Source organism: Pholis gunnellus (assembly GCF_910591455.1).
Source record: "Pholis gunnellus genome assembly, chromosome: 3".
In the NCBI taxonomy this organism is placed as follows: domain Eukaryota; kingdom Metazoa; phylum Chordata; class Actinopteri; order Perciformes; family Pholidae; genus Pholis; species Pholis gunnellus.
The window spans coordinates 16,557,887-16,575,695 of record NC_136529.1 but is presented as its reverse complement, the minus strand read 5'-3'; the positions used below and the strand labels follow the sequence as shown (position 1 = coordinate 16,575,695).

At 41.6% G+C, this 17,809-nt stretch overlaps 1 protein-coding gene across 1 annotated transcript in view; it reads left to right on the top strand.

Moving 5' to 3' along the window:
• Nucleotides 1–17,809, top strand: part of LOC306694097 (inositol 1,4,5-trisphosphate-gated calcium channel ITPR1-like) — a gene marked incomplete at its 5' end in the record, with an annotated part of 61,452 nt that overhangs the window by 13,543 nt on the left and 30,100 nt on the right. Inside the window, 32 exons of the mRNA XM_079156814.1 lie at nucleotides 648–746; nucleotides 1,550–1,633; nucleotides 2,309–2,455; nucleotides 2,695–2,790; nucleotides 3,055–3,099; nucleotides 3,790–3,944; nucleotides 5,128–5,227; nucleotides 5,603–5,763; nucleotides 5,862–6,003; nucleotides 6,234–6,392; nucleotides 7,014–7,186; nucleotides 7,379–7,498; nucleotides 7,800–7,994; nucleotides 8,142–8,393; nucleotides 8,487–8,628; nucleotides 8,731–9,171; nucleotides 9,591–9,723; nucleotides 9,811–9,865; nucleotides 9,953–10,118; nucleotides 10,313–10,486; nucleotides 10,609–10,683; nucleotides 10,793–10,930; nucleotides 11,026–11,151; nucleotides 11,254–11,454; nucleotides 11,553–11,804; nucleotides 12,104–12,229; nucleotides 12,330–12,458; nucleotides 13,755–13,875; nucleotides 14,082–14,266; nucleotides 14,350–14,498; nucleotides 14,602–14,713; nucleotides 15,329–15,364. Of these exons, the coding sequence (XP_079012940.1) occupies nucleotides 648–746; nucleotides 1,550–1,633; nucleotides 2,309–2,455; nucleotides 2,695–2,790; nucleotides 3,055–3,099; nucleotides 3,790–3,944; nucleotides 5,128–5,227; nucleotides 5,603–5,763; nucleotides 5,862–6,003; nucleotides 6,234–6,392; nucleotides 7,014–7,186; nucleotides 7,379–7,498; nucleotides 7,800–7,994; nucleotides 8,142–8,393; nucleotides 8,487–8,628; nucleotides 8,731–9,171; nucleotides 9,591–9,723; nucleotides 9,811–9,865; nucleotides 9,953–10,118; nucleotides 10,313–10,486; nucleotides 10,609–10,683; nucleotides 10,793–10,930; nucleotides 11,026–11,151; nucleotides 11,254–11,454; nucleotides 11,553–11,804; nucleotides 12,104–12,229; nucleotides 12,330–12,458; nucleotides 13,755–13,875; nucleotides 14,082–14,266; nucleotides 14,350–14,498; nucleotides 14,602–14,713; nucleotides 15,329–15,364 (4,689 nt within the window). The remainder of the gene's footprint in view (nucleotides 1–647; nucleotides 747–1,549; nucleotides 1,634–2,308; nucleotides 2,456–2,694; nucleotides 2,791–3,054; nucleotides 3,100–3,789; nucleotides 3,945–5,127; nucleotides 5,228–5,602; nucleotides 5,764–5,861; nucleotides 6,004–6,233; nucleotides 6,393–7,013; nucleotides 7,187–7,378; nucleotides 7,499–7,799; nucleotides 7,995–8,141; nucleotides 8,394–8,486; nucleotides 8,629–8,730; nucleotides 9,172–9,590; nucleotides 9,724–9,810; nucleotides 9,866–9,952; nucleotides 10,119–10,312; nucleotides 10,487–10,608; nucleotides 10,684–10,792; nucleotides 10,931–11,025; nucleotides 11,152–11,253; nucleotides 11,455–11,552; nucleotides 11,805–12,103; nucleotides 12,230–12,329; nucleotides 12,459–13,754; nucleotides 13,876–14,081; nucleotides 14,267–14,349; nucleotides 14,499–14,601; nucleotides 14,714–15,328; nucleotides 15,365–17,809) is intronic.

Here is a 17,809-nt window from a genome sequence, read left to right as displayed (position 1 = left end):
GGGGTGCATTGTGGCAATCACCATGCTGTGTGTCATCAACGTCGGGCAAAGCTAAGGCTGGAATCATGCCTGGGATGATACGTATTTTACATTTTTAAATATGTGTACATTTTAAAATATAGTAACAGTCGGCCACTTCTCTTTTTTTAAAATGTAGTTGCTCATTTACATATACCGCAGTAAATGAGTATGATCAGGTTAAGACTGCAGAATAAATGTCCAGACTTGAAGAGCACAAGTCCTCTTTACCTAAGCCTCAATGTGAGGCCTCGCGCTGATCACATATATCCCTGGATGGACCTGTGCCAGCACCCAATTGGTGTTTATCTGATCACAAATCTCTTGTTGGCACCAGCTCGTCTTCCGTCAAGCAGGAAGTAGTGGGCTGGTGCCCAAGGACAAAATGAACCACAGCCAAGACCGGACTTCTCTGCTAAACTCCTCTTAAAGCCAAGGCCTAAGCAGCAGGCCTTATATAAAAACTCAAATTGGAGGCACTCCATCCCTGCCGAGACAAGATACAGGGACAGTAGCATGCAAATAGATACTGATGCTCTCTGAACCATTACAGATTCAATGTTTAGTACATTCCTCTATATATTAACATATTTGTATTTTGTTGTGTCTGTTTTTGGGTGTGATTGCAGGTGGTGATCGGGGACAAAGTGGTCCTTAACCCAGTGAATGCTGGTCAGCCGCTCCATGCCAGCACACACCAGCTAGTGGATAATCCAGGATGCAATGAGGTTTGGCTGAGCTGTTGCAACTCCTCGTCACTCCTCAGATGTTTCTGTGGGAGTGTTAGGAACTAATCACGGCTTTTTTTCTCATAACCGCTGCTTGGTTATTAGCGGTCTGATGTGAAACACTATAACATTGATTTCCTGCCTTCTAAATTTAGCACATTTAAGGACTGGGCCATTTGGAAGGTCGTCCTGTTTCTCTCTCATATAACTAAACTGCTCTCAGCTACTAACAACATGTTTTATCAAAGCGCCTAACAGTGTGATCTGTTTTGGGGCAGTTGTGCAATTTTTCCTGTTTACCAAGCGTGAGTCACGCTCACACATTTTGTATTAATGGTTCTGCAAGCAGTTTAAAGATATGTAAGAATGAAAGCACAAGTCAGTGATGTTTATGACATCAAATGGCAATTTAACAAAGGAAAGAAGTTACACATTTTCCAATGTTCAACTTATTATACTTCTCTGTGCAAGTACGTGAAGTAGACAAACATGGTAAAGTTCTTAAACTCTTCTTTCTGCTGCATTGAATGTGGCACAGTCAAGGTGGATTTATGTTATATACAATCTTTTTTTATTTTATTTGTCAACGTATCGATCTTTTGACAGGTTTTTGTGCTCTTAGCCTCTTTAAAAAAAAAAAAAAAAGTCATCCATGATTTTGTCTCAGCAGATACTGAGGAAATATAATAAAACTCCACAAACACGAAACTATCCCTTTAATTTTGCCAGGGTTGTAGTGTGCTGCAAGGCTACCAGGAGATTATACCTGCAGTCACGTCGAGCTCTGATTGTTTGTTTTTCAGGTGAACTCGGTGAACTGTAACACCAGCTGGAAGATTGTCTTATTTATGAAATGGGGCGACAATCAAGAGATCATCCTAAAAGGGGTATGTAGCTACTATTATTATGTTTTTAAAAACTTGGTACAAAACTAATTTATGTCTAATACAAAAGATGTATAAACACACAATAAATGAAAAGTCAAGTAAAACAATATAGGGAAAACAAGGGGAAATATAATACTAGCAGAAGTCTATTATGTTTCTTTCCAACATTTATAAAACTCACTTACATACTCTCATTTTCTTACAAGAGGTGTTGTATAATGTCTCTCTTCATAGCTGAGTGGGCGGGTTGCTTTGTTTGTTTTCAGTTCAGTATTATTTGTGTTCAGTATGAGATTTTGTTTTGTTGGTTATTCAACAACACGACATTAGGAGCTAGAACACCAAAAATAGCCACAACTACAGTAGGTCTAATGGTCTCTTCAAAATATTTGGCAACATTTTGAATAAATTAAATACATTTTGGGGCACTTTTGGAACATATGAAGTCGTAAAACTGGTGCCCACATTGACCAGATGAGGTCTACAGTGATCTTAATTATTTTGTAAACTGAATCGGAATAGCTTCTGGTTTATTAAATGCATCTTGTGGAATTTGAAACATGCTACGGGCACACAACATTAGATATATAAATGATTTCAAATGTTGGGTAATTATTTGGTTTTAAGGTTCAGCAGACTATTTTTGACAGTAACACATGTTCTCCCTCTCTCCAGGGTGACGTGGTACGGTTATTTCATGCAGAGCAGGAGAAATTCCTCACCTGTGATGATCACAGAAAAAAACAATATGTTTTCCTTCGCACTACTGGACGGCAGTCAGCTACCTCGGCAACCAGCAGCAAAGCCCTTTGGGAGATAGAGGTGAGGAGGAATATACTCAGAGATTGTGGTTTTGTAAAGTACAGTATGGTGTTGAAATAAAGTAAGCGCGTAGCCACCAGTAAGCTTTGCTGGATTCTCCAGTTTTGTAGCTAAACCATGAATATGTTTCTCATCATTTACTTTACAGCATATCGGGTAATTAAGTCCACAGCACCTGTTAAATAAATGTCACCCTATGCATAAGTGTAAGATGTTACTGCTGTTTGTTCTGGTATCAGGTTGTACAGCATGATCCATGTCGAGGGGGGGCAGGCTACTGGAACAGCCTGTTCCGATTCAAACACCTGGCTACTGGACACTACCTGGCTGCAGAGGTCAGTAGAGCACAGATACGATGTAACTGTGCTTAGAACCGGGTAACATTGAGAAAATCAAATACTGTCGATTTGTTTTTTAGATATTTCTATTGCAATTTTGGCAGCATTTATATTAATACAAAAATGATGTCACTGTAAAGCAGTCTCTAAGACCAGGGAAGAACAGATTACAATGAAATGTAAGATACATGGATATTACAGAAAACAATATTAAATTTAACAAATCTATTCCGAGTGGTGAACCACTTTGTCTTTTTGCAGGTGAATCCAGAGTATGAAGAGGAGTGCCTGGAGTACCGCTCCTCAGTAAGTGAGCCATGAGCCAAGACTTGTGTTTATAGTGGGCAGCATTTATATGTCAGCAAGTTTGTCCATCATTGGTTACCTAGTGGTACTAGTATTTCCAGCAGTAGATGGCTGAAATGTATTATTGCAGCTTTAGGTCGTATTACTTCTCAGTCACCAGCAGATGACAGCCTTTCACTGTGAATGCATCTTTCTGGTTGGTGTTTTAGTTGTTCGCCATGGCTCACTGAGTTGGTTGTCAACGTGAGGCTGTTCACATCTGCTGTCCAGACAGTGACAAGTGAACCATCTCACACTCTGTGTGCTCCTGAGTTTATTGCTTTGCTTTTACAGTAAAAAACAAATAAAAAGACAACTTAAAAATGTAACCAAAGCATCTGAAGTATGGCCTGATGACTGAGTATGGCGGAGGTACGAATCAAAATAAAATAGGCTCTTATTTATTGTGGAAATACATTTAAAGCTCTGACTGATTTAATGATGTGATTTAGTCTTTTCTGGCCACCAGTATTGGCTAGTTGAATAATAAATGTATCTGATTCAACTTACAAAAGAAAAAGAAAGTTGTGCTTTTTTGAGAAAAGGGGTCTGAACTTAGAAATCTGTCGTTAACCCTGTCACTGGTTCACTCTTATATCTTGACACAAATGTGATAGATAATTTTCTTTTTTATTTAACTTTTCCATCCAGCTGGACTCAGAGCAAGACACCTTAAGAGCCCGTTTGAGACATGTCCAGGACAAAGTCATGTACACCCTTGTGTCTGTACCTGATGGGAATGACATCTCTTCCATATTTGAGCTTGACCCTACGACATTAAGAGGAGGAGACTCGCTGGTACCCAGGTAGGAATGCCGTAACGTAAAAGTGGGGAAGTGTTTTCCTGCCCAGACGTGTGTTACATAGAGGAGGTCCATTCCCTGGTGCATCACTCTTTCCACTGAAAACCAAAAGCAGGCGCATTATTAGTCGGGGGGGACTTCCACTGTAGATTCAGTCAACTTATTATATTTGCAGAACAATAAACCATGGAAGGAGTATGTGTGTGTTAATGCTTGTTAATGGAAGAGAGTGTGTAACTTAGTGTTACTCATAGTAGACAGTATCATGCTGGTCTGACAGGTAGAGGTCTTTTTCATAGTCGTTACACAGATAAAGATATTGACACTAATAAACTGCGGCAAAACAGATTTTCCAGCATGATCCTTTTTTGTGCGTGAACAAATGTGCTTGTTTGTGGGAAAGATGGATTTATTTTGCATCAGTGATAAATTATTGTAATTATAGAATAGTAATATTATATATTAATTAATTATAATATAAATGATTATAAACGACAATGTGTGTGATGTGAGCACGTCTTGTTAGAACTTGACATAGAAGTTGTTGTGCATCTTGAATGCAAGGTGATCAGTCGGTCTGCTGAAGAGGCGTGTGAAGGAAATGTTACAGACCATCATATTATCTTCTGTATAAAAACTTTTAAATGTCATTTGATCATTTTAAGATTGAGTGGTCTCCATCATAACTGACAGGAATTGATTGATTTAGTCTTTTTAAGGACAGCAAGTTACACAACAGAGCACCATATATTGCTCATGAACTTTAGCTTCACTCTTTGATGGACTGATCTATCAATCTAGCTATTCTCTTTCTTCAGTTATGAGCTTATGCTATACTCGAACACTATTCACTGCACAAACATTTTATTCTAACCAATGAAAGCAAGAAAGATTTGGTCTCTTTAATCCGATATAAACATGAAAAGTTAATGAGCCAGACCCAGTTTCAACAGACGTGTATGTTCCTTTCTTGCAACATGTTTAGGAGTTGTGCAGACAGTGGAAATAACAAAGATTTAAATGGCGCCAATTAGTGCACTACTTCACTTTTTTTTCCAGTGGAAGCTTTACATTGTAATTTAATTTAACTAAAACATTTCAGGGATGCCTAAGAATAGTGTTGCTGTTTGTAATTGCAAACATCTATCAACTATCATCAATCAAAAATATTGAAATGCTTTTTCAGGAACTCCTATGTGCGCCTCAGGCACCTGTGCACAAACACATGGGTTCACAGCACCAACCAACCAATTGACAAGGAGGAAGAAAAGCCTGTCATGCTGCGCGTGAGTGACCGTTCATTCGCACTAATATGTAACAGTGATTGACAATTGACTCTGTGCATGATGCTGCGGAGAAATTCTGTCTGGGTTTATGAACATTTCTGAATTACCAAATTACCAGTGATACAAATCTAAACCAACTGTTGTCAGCTGAAATACATTCTGTGCAAACCGCTTCTTCCCTGCTGTGAAGTTATGGAAGTGTTTCAGAATTAAATATTACGTTTTTTCACAGTAAATGTACAATTGTAGTTTTCATTATGGGCTTCTAGAGTATTTCGGAAGGAATCGAAAGTGAGCCCAGAGACCAATTCTAAGTACTAAAAAAGATATCCTATCGATTGATGATAAAGTTGTAGATTTCTTTTCTGATTCAAGATCGGCACCTCAGCACTGAAAGAGGACAAAGAGGCGTTTGCCATTGTGCCCGTCTCCCCCGCTGAAGTGAGAGACCTGGACTTTGCCAACGATGCCAGTAAAGTGCTCGCCTCTATTGCTGGAAAGCTGGAAAAAGGAACCATCACACAGAATGAGAGGAGGTATAGATTGCATTGCGGTGCCAGATTGTCATATTCTATCAAGAAACAAGATAGTTGTGTGTTATGGCTCTGTCGCTCTCTTTTGTATGTACAATCAGAGCCGTTACCAAGCTACTGGAGGATTTGGTGTTCTTTGTGGTGGATATCCCTAACAACGGACAGGATGTTCTAGAGATCATGGTCAACAAACCCAACAGGGAACGACAGAAACTCATGAGAGAACAGAATATTCTCAAACAGGTAATGCCTTCATACAGTGAATGTATGAACATTTTGAACACATTCTTCAGATTACGTTTTCCGTTGAACGTAAACTTGTTTGAACGTCACTGAACTCCACATAACCTCAAATCTTTATCACGACTCAAAGGGGCACAGTTGTCAGGCCTGCTATCTGTATCGGCATGGTTTTTTTTTTTGATTTTCATTCAGTATGGTTACTTTTGTAACAACCTTATCCTCACATTCAGATCTTCAAGCTACTGCAGGCTCCATTCACAGACAGTGGGGACGGGCCAATGCTGCGACTGGAGGAGCTGGCTGACCAGCGTCATGCCCCCTTCAGACACATTTGCCGTCTGTGTTATCGTGTTTTGCGTCACTCTCAGCAGGACTACCGCAAGAACCAGGTACGGTTTGTCAGGCCTGAAAGCCTGTTTTATGAGCACCAGCACTGCATGACATGGTGTACGTGCTGCTGGAGTTTGTGCGAAGGTGCTTTCCAAAATCCCTTGATTAAGTTTAATAGCAAGTGAAAGAGGCCTTTGCTCTGTAGCAGCTCTGATATTATACAGAGATAGCTGAATGTCCTGTGCTTTTTGCAACGCTCAGCCCATAATCAAATTGTCTGTGATACAAATACACAAAGCCACACAGTGATTCGAGCACATCCTGTAACAAATGCTTATCAATGTGAAATACAACATTCCCAATTCCCAAGAAAAAATCTATTTCTCTTAAGCACATTAGAGTGTAATTGTTAGAAGGGTAATTTAATTACGTTGAAGGAAGAGGCAGCCGGATTCTTGTGAACGTGCTCTGTCTTCCCGGACACAGATGAACAAGGACCAAAATGGCCTCAGTCAATATAAGTAATGGATATAGATGTAACAAGTTTATGCCTCCTGGTCCCCCTGGAGAATGTAAAGAAAGAAAGATAAAGGGGCTAACCTAATGACATTTTTCACAGTCTGTGCCGTCTTGTTTTGGTGTGTGTGTAGTCCGACTGCTTGTCTCTGTCTGTTCCGCAGGAGTATATCGCCAAACAGTTTCGCTTCATGCAGAAACAGATTGGCTATGATGTCTTGGCTGAGGACACGATCACAGCTCTGCTCCATAATAACCGCAAGCTGCTGGAGAAACATATCACTGCTGCAGAGATCGACACGTTTGTTAGCCTGGTTCGCAAGAACCGTGAGCCAAGGTTTGTGTGCGCGTCTGTCTGTATAAACACAATCAACTGGGTAAATAGGCAGAATCAAAGAGAAAATCCATTTCAAGATGATGTATTAATATTATAATTAGGTGATAACTTTTATATTTATATGTAATTGTGATCTTGAATTGTTGTTTGTCATGGATGATTGAATTTTGCATATCTTGTGCGTGTGTCCAGGTTCCTGGACTACCTGTCAGACTTGTGTGTGTCAATGAATAAGTCCATCCCTGTGACACAGGAGCTCATCTGTAACGCAGTGCTGGATCCAGCCAATGCAGACATCCTCATAGAAACTAAGTGAGTAGACCCCCCCCCTCTGCCTCCACATGCTTCTGTCCTGTTCTCCTCTTAATGCCAACATGCACTAATTTGAAGGATCATTGAGTTCTTGAAGAAGACTAATCAATAATGAAAACGGTAGTCGGATATATTAATGAGTTGAATCACCTCTATAGCATCCTTTTTGTTACAGCTTCTGAGGGTGACAGTAATTACATTGGAAGTCATTGTATGTTTTTATTTTAAAATTGTCAAAAAAGCTTACTCATTTATTTCCATCAGCCTTTAAACAAACAAACAAAATTCCCTTTTCCTGCAGACTCGTACTGTCGAGATTTGAGATCGAGGGAGCGCCGCTCGGAGAGAACTCTGTGGAGTCAGAGGAGGATGAGGAGGAGGTCTGGTTGTTTTGGAAAGACCGCAATAAAGAGATCCGCAGTAAAAGCATTAGGGAGCTGGCTCAGGATGCCAAGGAGGGCCAGAAGGAGGACCAGGAGGTGATCAGTTATTACAGGTAGATACTGTTCTATTTTTTAATGTGGTTGTCTGGGAGAACATTGAGCCGGCGCAGAGTCAGCAATGTGGCAAACGTAAAAAAAAAAAAGCATTTTGCTGTTTCAAATGTAAGACGTTACATTACAGTGTGTTTGTGCCGCAATAGGTACCAGCTCAACCTGTTTGCCAGGATGTGTTTGGACCGCCAGTACCTGGCAATCAACAAGATCTCTGGCCAGCTGGATGTGGACCTGATCTTGCGATGCATGTCAGATGAAGACCTGCCCTATGATCTGCGTGCCTCCTTCTGCCGCATGATGCTGCACATGCATGTAGATCGTGATCCTCAGGAGCAGGTTACCCCTGTCAAATACGCTCGACTCTGGTCTGAAATCCCCTCAGAGATTGCCATTGATGAGTGAGTAAATGAACAAATGTAATAGATTGTTTATTGTAGAGTATTTTGCATGTTGTAGATTTATCCAATTCTTTTTTTGTTGTCTTACTGTAGCTACGACAATGATGGTACATCTAAAGATGAAATTAAGGAGCGATTCTGTCTGACTATGGAGTTTGTTGAGAACTACTTGAGAGACGTGGTGTGTCAGAGCTTCCCTTTTGCAGATAAAGAGAAGAACAAGCTGACCTTTGAGGTCAGTTTGGCACATTCTTGATATCTTATCCCACTCATGTTATTCTCATTTTAATGGTAAAACCCCAAAAACCTATTTGACTGATCTATCTTCCATGTTTAGGTGGTGAATCTGGCCAGGAACCTGATTTATTTTGGCTTTTACAACTTCAGTGACCTGCTGAGATTAACCAAGATCCTGCTGGCTATTTTAGACTGTGTCCATGTGAGCACAATGTTCCCTTTTAACAAGTTGGACAAAGAAGAAGAAGAAGAAAGTAAAGGTATGAACATCATGGTTGGTCAGTGGAGGACCAAATATCTCATGGACATGGAGTTGATGTCTGTATTTATGTATGTGTGTTTGATTCCAGGCAGCAATGTGATGAGGTCCATTCATGGTGTAGGAGAGCTGATGTCCCAAGTGGTCCTAAGAGGAGGGGGCTTCCTACCCACAACTTCAAACACCAGCTCCAATGGAGTCACAGTCAAGACCCAGACTGAGCCTGAGAAACAGGACATATTGGTCATGGACACCAAGCTAAAGATCATTGAGATCCTGCAGGTGAGGATCTGTGACTATTAATCAATTAAGTGGCAACTATTGCATTTTCATAAGGGATTAATCGGTTTAAGTTCTCTGCTTTCAGCTTCTTTACTGTGAAAATGTTCTGGTTTCTTTACTCCTCTATCATAGGAAACTGAATATCTTTGAGTTGTAGACAAAGACGGCATTTGAGGATGTCATCTTGGGCTTTGACAAACACTGATTGACACTTTTCACAATTTTCTGACATTTTATAGACCAGACAACTAATCTATTAACCAAGAAAATAATCAATAATGAAAATAATCGTTAGTCTCAGCCCTAATTTAAACTTAAAGGCATGTACAAGCATAGATCACATTACTGTACAGTGTACACATACACAGTCCCTCTATCCTCTAAAAACTTTGCATACAACCTTTTGTCCTGCCCTGCAGTTCATCTTGAATGTCCGCCTGGACTACAGGATCTCCTGTCTGCTGTCTATATTTAAGAGGGAGTTTGATGAGAGTAACTCTCAGAGTGAATTATCTATAACTGGAGCAGTAGAAGGACCTAACAACATGCCAGGTCAGGGTAACATCAGTTGCTGCATATTATACAAATGTGGGGGCCAGTGAAATTTGTTGATTTACAAATACCTTTTTTTTATTCCAGGAGCTTTGGATTTTGAGAACATAGAAGAGCAGGCCGAGGGGATATTTGGTGGAAGGTAATCCCAGTTTCAATAAAGGAAAAGTCACAAAATACAAGAAAGAGGATGTTTTTACACTTGAGTGTGTGCTCTGTGTGTGTCTAGTGAAGAAAACACCCCACTGGACCTGGACGATCATGGTGGCCGTACCTTCTTGAGGGTCCTTCTCCACTTGACCATGCATGACTATCCTCCTCTGGTGTCCAGAGCCCTCCACCTGCTCTTTAGGCACTTCAGCCAAAGGCAGGAGGTCTTGCAGGCTTTTAAGCAGGTATGCCGTTTACAGCTACAGCTCACAATGGAAGAAACTAAAACCATACCATTTTAACCAAAATGTGTTGTGCATTTCATTGTTTTGACCATTTTGACACATGCATGCATACAAACAAAAATGCATGTGGGATCAGCATCATCTGGCCGTTTTTCTGCTGTGTTGTTTATGTTGTAACATATATGTGTTCACAGGTCCAGCTGCTGGTCACCAGCCAAGATGTGGAAAACTACAAGCAGATAAAGTCAGACCTGGACCAGTTGCGCTCTATCGTAGAGAAATCTGAGCTCTGGGTGTACAAGAGGCAGGGCCCAGACGAGGGCATGGATGGGGGAGAGGGACTCTCCGCTGACCAAGAGCATAAAAGGGTGCATTATATTTTACACCAATAGAACCACACACAGACACTTGAAAGCCTTTCGCCACTAACACTATCTTTACTGGAGTGAGACCTTTTTCCCTGATGCATTGTCTCTGGTGAACCTTGTAGGGAGATTCAGGGGGCACAGACAAACCAAAGAAAGCAGAAAGCACCAGCAGTTACAACTACAGGGTGGTGAAGGAGGTAGCTATCTCACTTATAAGTATAGTTAACGAGCTCTTATTATATATTATGTTGCAAATCTTTTTTCCACATACCTCACCCCCTCCCATCTTCTTCCCTTCTTTAACAGATCCTGCTGCGGCTCAGCAGGCTGTGTGTCCAAGAAGGTTTGTCAGGTAGGAAGAGCAAGAAACAGCAGCAGAGGCTGCTCAGGAACATGGGGGCGCATGCTGTCGTCCTTGAGCTCCTACAGATTCCCTACGAGAAGGTATTAATCATCACTCTCAGTAAAATGTTCAATGGCATGCTTTTTGTGCGTGCGTTAAAGTGGACAAACCTTCACATCAGCCGTTTCCCCTCCAGGGAGAAGATTTGCGTATGCAGGATATCATGAAGCTAGCCCACCAGTTCCTACAGAATTTCTGTGCAGGAAACCAGCAGAACCAAGCCCTGCTGCACAAGCACGTCAATCTTTTCCTCAACCCAGGGGTGAGCAGTCCTAACAGACGACGCACCACTTGATATCCACAGTGTTACTATTTAAACGACATTATTGTGTTCTGGTGCTCCTCTCTCTCTCTTTTTTTTCAGATTTTAGAAGCCATCACCATGCAGCATATCTTCATGAACAACTTCCAGCTGTGCAGCGAGATCAATGAGCGCGTGGTTCAGCACTTTGTCCACTGCATCGAAACACATGGACGCAATGTCCAGTACCTCAAGTTCCTTCAGACTATTGTCAAAGCGGAGAATAAATTCATCAAAAAGTGTCAGGACATCGTCATGGCAGAGGTCATGCGCTGTTAATCGCCTTTTTAAAGTTTGAACTATGCTACTGCTATGTGTCCTGATGTACTGATGTAATCGTGTATATTGGTTTCTTCCTACAGCTGGTGAATGCTGGCGAAGATGTTCTGGTCTTCTATAATGACCGCGCCTCCTTCCAGACACTGGTCCAGATGATGCGATCAGAGCGGGACCGCATGGATGAGAACAGTCCTCTGATGTACCACATACACTTGGTGGAGCTGTTGGCTGTTTGCACTGAGGGCAAGAACGTCTACACAGAGATCAAGTGTAACAGCCTGTTACCACTGGATGACATAGTGCGCGTGGTGACCCATGAGGACTGCATCCCCGAGGTGAGACTTGCTGAGACTTTGACAACAACTGCATGAGAAAACAACAAGCCATTTGTGGAGCAGAGGCAGGAAGCACTCTTTTATACAGAGGCTTACGACACAGTTCCCAATGCATCTATATTTCACGCTTTTAATTAATCTGCGACCAATGAAAAAATGTTGTTTCTTTCAAGAGTTTTGTTGCATCAATGTTGGATTGTGTGATCATTTTTCCACTGGTATTATTTTGTTGTGTTTGAATGTCAACCATCCTTGACCTGCACCACATTATAACATTAACCTTTTTCCTAATCTCTCAGGTGAAGATCGCCTATATCAACTTCCTGAACCACTGCTATGTGGACACCGAGGTGGAAATGAAGGAGATCTACACCTCAAACCACATGTGGAAACTCTTTGAGAACTTCCTGGTTGACATTTGTAGAGTAAGCAACACCGGGAGGCTCTATCGCAACGTTTTACCTCACTTAGGAAATGAGGATTGGTAAAATACAAGCAATTATGTAATTATTTTCATGTTTACAGGTGTGCAACAATACAAGCGACCGTAAGCATGCAGACCTCATTCTGGAGCGATATGTGACGGAGACAGTCATGAGTATCGTAACGACTTTCTTCAGCTCACCTTTCTCTGACCAGAGCACCAGCCTGCAGGTATGTAAACGCCAAGAAAAAAGCGTACAATAGCAATAGCTGAAAAGTGCTGAGAGAATGAAAATTAATCCAGTATCAATTTTCTGTAGTTTGAGTGTCGGAATTGTGCACAGAATTGTTCAACGTGCATTGAATGCAGAGTTGCATTCAATGCACGTTGACGATTGCAGGTGTAATGTGAACTTGTTGCTATGAACTTGACTATAGACTTGTCATGATCTCAGAATCATACATTATGTCTGAAATGTCCAGTGCACTGTCTTGTCATAAGGTCATTTTTCTCTTATACATATACTTTTAACATCCTGACCATCAAACTGTTAATAGATCATCTTGAGAGAAAGTACAGTGGGGGGGTAGCATGTGATGGTCGAGATTCAGGGGTTCCTGTCTCTTAATATCTACATGCAAATAGCTGCTAACCTCACTGTACACACTGTGTCATGCTGTAGGTGTCCATCAGAAATGATGTAAGTACAAATAGAAAATGTATTAGGTACCCCATATAATTATAAACAAATAGAATGACTCTCCAGAGAAACCCCTTATTCAAAAGTCTAACTTTAAGATGACTAACGCTGCAGTGTTTTCACGTTAAGTGCTTCCTTAAGTGGTCAAATCAATGCTTCCGTAGAGTTTCTCCGAATTATTTTTCATCTGATTAACATAATTGTGAGTGTTGAAGGAGAATGAATGTTCTCCTTCTCTTCCCATTCGTTTGTGCTTATCAGAGTAATGTTAGTCATGATCCTGAAGAGCTAATCAGACATTACAAAGTTAAGATGAGTTAGTCGTGATTGTGGTTGTTAGCATCCGGTTGTGCTGATTAATCATTTGCTTTGCAACATGCATACAAAGTGCTCCCTTTTTCCATTTAAGCAAACTGTCATAGTTTCATAGAAATTGTTTTTGATTCACAAAATACATATTTTCAGTGCTTTATTAATAACTTTGTGATCGGTAAAATAATAGTAGTCCCTTTGGTAAACTCTGATGCAATTACAAAAGAAACTGGCTGTTTTATATCTTCACTGCTTGTATCCTCTGCTGCAGGCCTCTGTGTTGGTGAAAATATTTCAGGTATTTGTTCAATTCAGCGGATAAAACACGGAGTTGGGTGTTTCAGATTATTGTTGGGTGTGAGAGAAAATTCTGTATTTTTCTATGTGTGAGTATTTTAACTGGATTAAGTCGAGGGACCTGTTTCTTTCTTTAGAGACTAGAGCAGATAGTCCAGATGGATGCATATGCTAATCTACATGCTCAAATGCTTTTTTTCTTGCATCTTCTTCTCAGACCAGGCAGCCAGTCTTTGTGCAGCTGTTGCAGGCAGTATTCAGGGTCTACCATTGTAACTGGTTGGTCCCGGTCCAGAAGGGCTCTGTTGAGAACTGCATCAAGGTGCTCTCTGACGTTGGTAAGATCAAGATCCTTCTCCCTTATGTCGACGCCTCTGTCACAAGCCCTTACTTTTAATGTCTAGATCAGTCCATCATCTACAGTATTTTGAATCATGCTTATTTATTACATTTACTAGTAAGGAGAGAGTTTTGAGCTCAAAGTTTACTGTCGCTGATTTATCTTCACACACCAATTGTGTGCATCTCTGTGTGTACCCGCCAGCGAAAGGCAGAGCAATAGCCATTCCTGTGGATCTGGACAACCAGGTGAACAACCTGTTTGTGAAATCCAACAACATTGTCCAGAAGACAGCCATGAGCTGGAGACTTTCTGCTCGCAATGCTGCCCGCAGGGACTCTGTGGTGACCGCTTCACGGGACTACAGGAACATCATTGAGAGGCTGCAGGTACAGTATATGTGAGCATTTGCGCTTACTGATGTGTGTCAAATTGTTCAAGTAGTAAGGAGGTGTCTATTTCTGCACCGTAGGACATTGTGTCAGCTCTCGAGGACCGTCTGCGGCCGTTGGTCCAGGCTGAGTTGTCAGTTCTGGTGGACGTGCTGCATCGGCCCGAGCTGCTCTTCCCCGAAAACACAGACTCGCGTAAGAAGTGTGAGAGCGGAGGTTTCATCTGCAAGTAAGTACTGTAAATATCTTCTTCAGCAAAATATGTCTATTATTGGCAAATGAGTCAGTGTTCTCATTAGGAATTAGACTTATGAAGTAATGTACTCGTGCAGGCTGATCAAACATACCAAGCAGCTGCTGGAGGAAAATGAGGAGAGACTGTGCATCAAAGTTCTGCAAACGCTGCGAGAGATGATGACAAAAGACCGTGGTTATGGGGAGAAGGTAGGAGAAGCTGCAAATCGCAGACATGGTGCGGTGATGTACCTCATCTGCACCATATAAGTGTGCATTTACTGTATATTGTGCTGTATGAAATACATTAATACAGTTGTAGAAATATATATTGCAGGTTTGATTTCTTTGGGGGGGGGTTTTGAAGCTGGGGCATACATTGGATTTCTGATCAGAGATAGATTTTAACTTTGCAGGAACTATAAATAGAAGAAACACATGATCAAAGATTGAGTTGCAAGGTTTCACATAGAAACAGCAATAAGAGATCTATACAATATGTTATGTGATTAAACTATGTATCCATGTAGGTGTAGTTGAATATCATTTTACTGCATCACTGTGCCACGCACCCAGTGAGTACCCTTATTTTGAAGGGACTTGGCTTGTTCTTCCTGTCACAGTCACCTCTGTAGTCAGTAAGGCAGGACTGGTCACTTACTCACTGCACCACTGTATGACACTTCACCAATTCTGCTCACTGTGGCTAATATCTACAATTTTAACTCATATGTCTTACATGTCCTGCTGTATCAATGACCTCTGCTTTAGCTTCCTTCTGCCTGTGTTGTTATCTAACCCCTTAAACCCTCTGTTCTCTTTCAGCTCAGGGCCTTTGATGATGAGATGGATATGCCTAAGGTTGTTTCTCTTTTTCTTCTACTCGTGCTCTTGTTTTCTTGAGCTGCTTTCTGTGTACTACTAGTAGTTGTTCTTCAATAGTCCTGTAGCAGCTGCTGTGGCCGTGTGTTGTAGGTGGTGGAGGCTCTAGGCACAGCTGGTAACAAATGGTGGTAAAGGTGTGTAGATCAACTGAAAACTGTGAGAGAGAGAGAGAGAGAGAGAGAGAGAGAGATAGGGAGACGTGCGCTGTGGCTGACTGCATGTTGCTCAACAGAGTTGTGTTATTCCAGGTTCCAAGGTGAGTCACTCACTGTCTGGGCAAACTGCCAGTGCTGCATTTACATGCCCTACTTTCTGCCGCTGTAAGCACCATATCAAGTAAAAGTCAACTTGGGACATATTTACTGTATATTTTAACATAAATTCCAGTTTAATGCTGAGGCCCTTTTTATTTTACACTTAAACAAAAAGCATGAAAACAGATGACAAATGTGAAAAAAGAGATATATAGGCATATAAAGAAAAATAATAATAATATATAAGGGGACGTTCCATATATGTTTCCTAAATTTGAGGGAAAACTGTTGGTGTCTGTTTTTTACAAAAAGGTGAGGTCATCATAGTCTTGACAACGCTCAGCTTTTTGAAGGGTGTTTCCCCTGCATCTCCCTTAGGTGCCAATGGGAGGCACTGTGACTGTATGTGCATGAGTGTGAGGAGCTGTGGCAGTCATTGAGGCTGTGTCCTAGTTTTCCTTTGCCTGAGAGCTGCACGATTCCTGGGCCCCTGCCAACTCTGGGCTGAGGTTACATAAGAACCGGGCTTTTTTTTTTTTTTTCCTGGAACCTAGCCCCTCCGCTGATGTGTGACCTTCAGCAGTAATTGCCAATAAAAGTGTGGAGGAGCTGTTTACCCACACTACTTGTTTGTGCGTGTGTGTGTGTGTGTGTGTGTGTGTGTGTGTGTGTGTGTAAATGCCAGTTGCAATCATGGGGGTGGGGGGATTGTGAGAGAGAGAGATGATCCCTACACACACCTGTTAAATGTTGTATCTCCATCTGTCCACACATGAAAAGCAGAGTGTCAGTTGAGTGGAAACCTGCTCCTCTCCCCACCCCATGTGCCAATCTTCATATTTCTCTTCTCTTTTTCCCCTTTTGGCCCCCGCTAAATCATTCATCATCCAAATTTATACTTCGCACTTTCATTCACAACTTTTCTCACATGGATGCAAACACACACCCACACTGTGTAAACTTAATAGGGTTGGCTGTGAGTGTTTGTGTAGGTGTGATATGAATGTGCGTAGCTGGCTGTTGTCTCTTCTGTCACCCTTTTGAGTAAAGCAGTATAGCATGATAGTATATGATTGATAGTGAAATTGTTGGGGTCACATGAAGAAGGTTAATAAAATAATATTCTGCATAATGAGTTATTATCAGTGCTTAATGAAAAATAGAGATGACATGAGATGCATTTTTGACCTCCCCAATGCGTTGGTAGATGTCAGGGAGGTGAATATCAGCTAAATGTGTTGCTCTTTGGCTGTCGGAGTTATGCAAGACGAGAGTTCATGATGCACAGTGCTGGCTCCCCTCTTCACCTGGCCGTGTGTGTGTGTGTGTGTGTGTGTGTGTGTGTGTGTGTGTGTGTGTGTGTGTGTGTGTGTGTGTGTGTGTGTGTGTGTGTGTGTGTGTGTGTGTGTGTGTGTGTGTGTGTGTGTGTGTGTGTGGTCTATAGTTGAAGCAGTTATGCAAGGCCTCCATGTTGTTATTAAGTCATAATTCATCCCTTTCACCTCCCTGCCTCTGCCCTTGGCAAGCTTGTCGATGGATGAAATAAGAAGAAAAGTCTTTTCGATTTTAAGACCGGCTCACTTTTATATCCCCCCCCCCCCCCCGACACATTTTCTACAAAACTCAGGTCGATGCCCAATTTGCCCAATCTGGTCAAGACAGAAAATAATTTGACGGCGCTGGTGTAGATATCGATCAGTTGCAATGTAAATTATGAAGCAGTCTTTTAATTTACTCTGCTTTACTGTCTGCGCATAACAAGCAGCCGAGTGGTAAACCCCGGCGTTCATGTCATTCACCATTGGTTTAAACAGCGACTCACTCTCATAAAAAACAAAACATATTTATTTATGAACTTTCAGAAAAAACACCGAAACAAAAAGTAGAAGTGTGTGTTTGTGTGTGTGTGTGTGTGTGTGTGTGTTTTCAAACTGAGGTGTGAGACTGATCAGGGGTTTGCCCTGGGGAGTTTCCAGTTTGGTGGAATGCACTATAGTTAAGGCGGCTGTGGCAGCTGTGAGGGTTTACCCTGTGGTGTCTGTGGTCAGACCGGGGACGATTAGTTGCACTTAGGTACTCTGATCAGCATATTTCTTTGTGTTTTGAAGTTGTGACAGTGAGGCCGTGTCCACAGACTCGTGGATGATGTTGCTCTTCCAGTGTATGG